We start from the raw sequence: 7,479 nt of genomic DNA, 5'->3' as shown, positions 1-7,479 counted from the left end.
AATCCCAGTAGTCCGTCTTGCCACCTTTTCTGCATTCCGAGTTATCCCAGGGTGTAACTCAAATGTTTCTTTTAGTTTATTGTCTTTAAAATTCCAATGTAAACCTTTCTATCTTCAAATTCAATGAAATGAAATCAATATTTCATTGTTTATGAATCCTTTTCTTTATTCTCTCTGATTTTTGTTATTTTTCTATTTCTTCTTTCAGTTCTAATAACGCGGTCTTAAATAACATGACATGCTTGCAGACTTCATGCTCAGATCCTAACGCACTGTCTAATGGTGAAATAATGAATCAAGAACCGGAATATGATGAAGATGAGGCTTTTAGGGAAATAAACCGAGAACTAGAGCAATTCAAGAATAAACCTAAGCCAAACTTAAATGAAACCGAGCCGGTTAATTTGGGATGTTCAGAAGAGGTCCAAGAAACTATGATAAGCATTCACAGTGGTGAAAGAACTAGGGATGCATTGATCCAACTTTTGTTCGAATTCAAAGATGTGTTTGCTTGATCCTATGATGATATGCCAGGATTAAGTGTTGATTTAGTGGTGCACAAATTTTCAACTTACCCCGATCATCCCTTTGTCCAGCAAAAATAGAGGAAGTTCAAAACTGATATCAGTGACAAAATCAAGGAAGAGGTCACCAAACAATTGAATGCGGGGGTGATCCGAGTGGTCCGATACACCACATGGTTGGCTAATATGGTTCCAGTGCCAAAGAAATATGGAAAACGCGAGTGTGTGTTGACTATCAGGATCCGAACAAAGCAAGTCCCAAAGACAACTTCCCTTTGCCAAACATCCACGTCCTTGTTGACAACTGTGCCAAACATGAGATACAGTCCTTCGTGGATTGTTATGTTGGATATCATTAGGTCTTGATGGATGAAGAAGACGCAGAAAAGACAGCCTTCACCACACCCTGGGGCACCTATTATTACAGGGTCATGCCTTTTGGTTTTAAAAACTTCGGGGCAACGTACATGAGAGCTATGACTGTCATCTTTCACGACATGATGCACCAAGAAATCGAGGTGTATGTGGATGGAGTAATCATTAAATCAAGAACGCAGGATGGTCAGGTTCGGGGTCTGAGAAAGTTCTTTGAGCATCTGCATAAGTATGACTTGAAGTTAAATCCAGCGAAATGTGCATTTGGAGTTCCGTCTGGGAAACTCTTGGGATTCATAGTCAGTCGGAGGGGCATCGAGCTAGATCCAACAAAGATAAAGTGTATTCGGGATTTGCCTCATCCGAGAACCAAGAAAGAGGTTACGAGTCTGTTGGGAAGGTTGAATTACATCAGTTGGTTCATTGCTCAGTTGACTTCCACATGTAAGCCCATATTTAAGTTGTTGAAGAAAGATGCAGTGATTAAATGGACAGATGAGTGTCAAGAAGCCTTCGACAAAATCAAAGAATATTTGTCGAATCTGCCAGTCTTGGTCCCACCCGAACCTGGGAGGCCTTTGTTTTTGTATTTGATAGTGTTGCAGAATTCCTTTGGGTACGTTCTCGGGCAACATGATGTGACTGGGAAGAAAGAACAGGCAATATACTATCTGAGCAAGAAGTTCACTAGTTACGAAGCCAAATACACTTTGTTGGAAAGGACTTGCGGTGCCCTAACTTGGGTCGCTCAAAAGCTTAGGCATTACCTGATGGCCTACACCACTTATCTCATCACTAGGTTGGACCCTTTGAAGTACATATTCCAAAAGACGATGCCCACGGGGAGGTTAGCAAAATGGCAAATCCTGCTCACTGGGTTTGACATAGTCTATGTCACCCGCACGGCAATGAAAGCTCAAGCTTTAGCGGATCACTTAGCGAAAAATCCTGTTGATGATGAATATAATCCTTTGAGTACTTACTTTTCAGATGAGGAAGTAAATTCGGTTGAGGTAATTTCAGAAGACGCCAATGCTTGGAAAATGGTCTTCGATAGAGCTGTGAACACAAAAGGTGTCAAGATTGGGGCAATCTTGATCTCACCCACTAGTCAGCACTATTCGGCCACAACCCGGCTTCGGTTTTTCTGCACCAACAACACTGCTGAGTATGAAGCTTGTATTATGGGTATGAACATGGAAATCGACCAAGATGTGGAAGAATTATTAATCATGGGAGATTCGGACTTGATTATCCGACAAGCTCAGGGTGAATGGGAAACTCGGACATTAAGCTTACTCCATACAGGCAACATGTGGAAGATCTTAGCAAATGGTTCAAGTCAGTCGAATTCAGGTACATTCCTCGATTTCACAATGAGTTAGCCGATGCACTCGCTACTTTGGCCTTGATGTTTCCATACCCAGGCAATGTCCACATTAACCCATTAGAAATCCAAATTCGAAAAGGGCATGGTTATTGCAATACGGTTAAGGTGGAACCAAATGTTCAGCCATGGTATCATGATATAAAGAGATTTTTGAAAACAAAGGAATATCTCGAGCGAGCCAACGGAGACCAAAAGAGAACCATTAGAAGGCTTGCCAGCGGTTTCTTCTTGAGCGGAGAGGTCTTGTACAAAAGGACTCCAGATCTCAACCTTTTAAGATGTGTGGATGCCCAAAAGGCCGGAAGAATCATGAATGAAGTACACGCATGAGTGTGTGGACCCCATATGAATGGATACGTCTTGGCAAAGAAAATCCTTAGAGCAGGTTATTACTGGATGACTATGGAAAAGGATTGCTTCCGTTTTGTCCGAAAATGTCATCAGTGTCAGGTGCACAGTGACCTGATTCATGCACCACCTTCAGAACTGCATCCTATGTCAGCACCATGGTCGTTCGTTGCTTGGGGTATGGATGTCATTGGGACAATTGAGACAAAAGCTTCAAATGGGCATAGATTCATATTGGTTGCCATCGACTACTTCACAAAATGGGCTGAAGCAGTCACTCTCAAAGTCGTCACTAAGAAAGCAGTGGTGGACTTCGTGCACGCCAATATCATCTGCCGTTTTGGTATTCCTAAAACTATCATTACGGACAATGCTGCAAATCTAAGCAGTCATTTGATGAGGGAGGTATGCAAACAATTTAAGATCACGCATCGAAATTCTATCCCATATCGGCCTAAAGCCAATGGTGCTATTGAAGCAGCAAACAAGAGCATCAAGAAGATCCTTAGAAAAATGATTCAAAGTTCTAGACAATGGCATGAAAAGTTGTCGTTTGCATTGCTGGGATATTGCACAACTATACGTACATCAGTTGGAGAAACACCCTATCTGTTGGTTTATGGCACTGAAGCCGTAATACCCACAGAAGTTGAAATTCCTTCTCTCCGAATAATCTTTGAATCCGAGATTGAGGATAGTGAGTCGGTCAAAACCAGTTTAGAACAGTTGACTTTGATTGATGAAAAATGGATGGCGGCAGTTTGCCACGGGCAGTTGTATCAACAAAGAATGGCCCGTGCCTACAACAAGAAAGTGCGGCCCAAGAACTTTGAAGTGGGGCAACTCATTTTAAGACGTATTCTCCCACATCACAGGGAAGCAAAAGGAAAGTTCGCTCCAAACTGGAAGGGCCCATACATTATAAGAAAATTGTTGCTGAAAAGGGCATTGTACCTGGGAGACATTGAAGGAAATGACCCTGAAACAGTTGTCAATGCAAACGGGTCAAGAGGTATTACGTTTAATCCTTTTGTGATACCAATATTGTCCTATCGGGATGATGAAGGCATTCATTCTCTCTACCTCCAAAACATTTCAACCTTTTGCTAACCCTTTGAGCCAGTTACCTTTCCTTGATCACCTTCTTTGGAACCCCAAAAGATTTGTAAAAAAAAAAACAATCTAAATAAAAAAGAAACAAGGTTTATCCGAACTACGTTCGACTATATTCAGAAAGGATACATAGGTAGCCTCTCTCTGGGGTTCAGTCACACCAAAACAAAAATCCAAAGTCCCCCAAAAGTTGAAACTGGGGAAAATGTTATAATGGTTTGGCGATGATCCCGCTCGAATGGTTCCAAAGTTGTAATTCAGTCCAAATCATTTTTACCCAAATCCTTTCAAGTCCTTCCGATCAATCATTGAGAATGTCCAAGGATCAGAGAATGCAAGTACTTGGATCCAATGCAATCAAAATAAGAGAAATAAAATGAGAGAGTCCTATTGGTGAAAACCCACACGGGCGCCATAAGGCGATGGTGAGCAGAGAAACCGAAAATGAGAGAGTCTTGTTAGTGAAAACTCGTAAAGAGCACTATAAGGCAGTGGTAAGAAGAGAAATGAGAGAGGTCAATTGGCGAAAACCCGCAAAGGGCGCCATTGATCGAAAAAAATATTCCCTACAACCATCGGCACTAATAGAATCCTGGCCAGGTTTCTCGGTTTTAAGATACGAGTTATAATGGGTTTATGAGAGATTGGATGGTTGCAAAAATTGGGTATCCAGTCCAAGAAACATGTCATATCTATTGAAGTCAGCATGCACTCAAGATAAGTCATTCTTTCTTCTCCCCGAAAGGGACACTTCTTGTTAAATTCATTATCATGTCCTTTGTTTATTGTTCTTTGAATCCCTTTCATTTTAATCCTTCTCCGAAACTAATATGAAGAAAAGATGGCAAGATTGTTTTACAGGGTTCTACTTAACAAAAGCTAAATTCAAGGAAAAGCACCCAACCTCAGCAGGTGCATTAAGTCGATCTCGACTGGCCATGATGGCCGATGCTTCAAAGTCAAATTATTGAAAAGGAAATAAATCCAAAGTTAAGGCCCATAAAGGAAAAATAAGATGAAACGGCCAAAGCCCACATGGGCTAACCATCATGTGAAATTCTGGAAGGTCAAGATCCCTGGGTTTAGAAGAGAGATTAATCTCCAGAAAGCCAACGAGCAATAGAGATTTCATCAAAAGAGTTGGGCTGAGATTAAGTGATCAAAACAATCAAGGCCACAAAACCAACCACTGTTTCAAACTAACAATTGTTCTTTGTTTGAAAACATGAAACAGGTGCGATCCGAAGCAACCTTGCAAGAAGCAGGTGCCACCAAAAGAAATTGCGCAAGGGCTAGAAACAGTTTTGCAGCAATAATTAATCCAGAAAAAGGAAGTCTCTTCCAAATTCTTTCCTGCATTCTTACTCATATTTCTAAAAAAAAGATAAAAGAAAATTCAAAAACATGGTAGCCTAGGGTCCCCAATCTCTAGTTACGTTTTTTCCAACATAGGGTCTCCACTCCCTAGTTGATTTTATTTTAGACAGAGAGTCTCCACTCCCTAGTCTACTTTTCCAACATTGAGTCTCCACTCCCTAGTTGATTTTATTTTAGGCATAGGGTCTCCACTCCCTAGTCTACTTTTCCAACATAGGGTCTCTACTCCCTAGTTGATTTTAGTTTAGGCATAGGGTCTCCACTCCCTAGTCTGCTTTTCTAACATAGGGTCTCTACTATCTAGTTGATTTTATTTTAGGCATAGGGTCTCCACTCCCTAGTCTGCTTTTCCAACATAGGGTCTCCACTCCCTATTTGATTTTATTTTAGGCATAGGGCCTCCACTCCTTAGTCTGCTTTTCCAACATAGAGTCTTCACTCCCTAGTTTATTTTATTTTAGGCATAGAATCTCCATTCCCTGGTCTGCTTTTCCAACATAGGGTCTTCACTCCCTGCTTGATTTTATTTTTAGATATAGGGTCTCCACTCCCTGGTCTGCTTTTCCAACATAGGGTCTCCACTCTCTAGTTGATTTTATTTTAGACATAGGTATCCACTCCCTAGTCTCTTTTCCAATATAGGGTCTCCACTCCCTGGTTGATATAGGGCCCCACTCCCTAATCTTTTTTTGCCAAGGATAGACAATCCTGATTTTATTGCTTTCAATAAAGAAATAGTTTAGATCTTTGTTACAAATAACTCACAAAATTTTCCTAGTGAAAACTGGGACTGGGGCAGAAAATTTTGTTTGTTTGCTTTGGTGCCCAAACAGGTTTTCACCGTGAGACACGAGGTTTGAGATGACCAAAAGAAGAATTCTCAACCCAAATAAAAGAAAGGAAGAACAAGAAAAGAAGTTGAACTCCAAGTATAGAAGCGGAGAAAAGGTGCGGACTACCCAACATGTGATTGAAGTCACAAGCTTTGCATGTCCCATCTTGATCACAAAAGCTGAAGAAGAATGAACCAAATGTTGCAACTAACAAACATCAAGATTCAGATCAGAGTCTGCAGGAAGAACTGGCCAAGATTCAAGATTAAGCTTTGGAAGGTTTATAGATAGGAATCTTGTAACTTGTAGTTGATAGGCTCAGCTAGTTTAGCTTTTCATCTTTCATTTTGGTGTAATAAGGAGCTAGACAAGCAGAAATAGCAGCAATAACAGTGAAATCACAGTTTGCCAGTAGTCCCAACTATCAAAACTTCTAGAACTACACTGACCTGATTCCTTTATAGCCAAGGATATGTTGGCAACCTCCGAAGCAAGGTTCGGTCAGACTTTTTCAAAAGATGCTTCTCATGGAATTTCAAACGGGCAAAAATCGCTCGTAATTGCTTATTTTATCTTTTCCCAAAAACCCTTCATGTTTCCGAACAAAGAGAGGCAGCTGTGAACATGTGAGTTTTGCCCTATATGAATTACTCCTATAAAATCCAAGAAAATAGATTTTTTCCAATTATTTGCCATTTTATAGAAATGTTTTATAGAATTTTATTAATTGTTTGTATTTTTGTGCACGTTTAATTCTTATTAAAATCATGAAAATGCCAAAAATATCATGTATTGCATTTAGGTTTATTTTTACATTTTTAGAATTAATTAGTAATTATTTGTTTTATTAAAAACGAAAATCACAAAAATAGCTTATTTTACACCTTTTAATTTTTAGATTATTGATTTTTCTCTTTTAAGTTAGGACTAAGTAATTTTAATAATTATTATAATTAGGTAATTGGTTTAATTTTGTAATTTAGATTAATTTAGGATTTTAAATTTAGGATTCTTAATTAAAAAAAAAAGAGGAATAAAGGAAAAGAAAAAGGAAATAAGGAGTTAATTAAAAATGGATTTTTAAACTCAACAATTCAGCCATTTTAAAGCCAAAACCCATCCAAATAATTACCCAAACCCAAGCCCAAATTTGCCTTACGTGGTCCATCCCCTTTCATAGCCAAACGACGTTGTATCTGCTGATTTTGATCTCAGTTGTTGATCACATTGGATCTAATGACTGGGAACTGGTTGATCACTAACTAAATGACTGTCCGAAAATACTCCCCCTCCCCCCATTCCAATCCTTTTCAGTTCATCTCTAAACACCAAACCTACTGAAACCTTAGTCTCCTTCATTCCCTAACCGTCTCCACTGCCAACCACCACAGAAAATCGCCTCACGGTTGTTCCGGTATTCCAAATGTCCCCAAATTAACACCCCAGAACCCCCGCAGTCTCCTCTTTAGAAATATCCAAACCAATTCCCTCGAATCATCACCTAACGGCTCAAATCTAA

The 7,479-nt window shown here is 39.8% G+C and overlaps 1 protein-coding gene across 1 annotated transcript; it reads left to right on the top strand.

Moving 5' to 3' along the window:
* The first annotated feature begins 1,807 nt into the window (after window positions 1–1,807).
* LOC138890506 (uncharacterized) lies at window positions 1,808–2,619 on the top strand. The gene is made up of 2 exons (XM_070173899.1): window positions 1,808–2,255; window positions 2,327–2,619. Exons 1-2 carry the CDS (start codon window positions 1,808–1,810, stop codon window positions 2,617–2,619), a joined length of 741 nt encoding a protein of 246 aa, XP_070030000.1.
* Window positions 2,620–7,479: the final 4,860 nt, after the last annotated feature.

The sequence above is a fragment of the Nicotiana sylvestris genome, chromosome 4 (assembly GCF_000393655.2).
Source record: "Nicotiana sylvestris chromosome 4, ASM39365v2, whole genome shotgun sequence".
Classification (NCBI taxonomy): Eukaryota; Viridiplantae; Streptophyta; class Magnoliopsida; order Solanales; family Solanaceae; genus Nicotiana; species Nicotiana sylvestris.
Note: the sequence above shows the minus strand (reverse complement) of the source record. Positions and strands in the feature narration are given on the sequence as shown.

What these genes read in the sequence shown, in the direction of transcription:
- LOC138890506 (XM_070173899.1), top strand. Translation starts at nt 1,808, where the DNA reads ATGAAAGCTCAAGCTTTAGCGGATCACTTAGCGAAAAATCCTGTTGAT. An exon ending in TTCAAGTCAGTCGAATTCAG is followed by an intron (nt 2,256 to 2,326) that starts GTACATTCCTCG and finishes TTCCATACCCAG; the next exon opens with GCAATGTCCACATTAACCCA.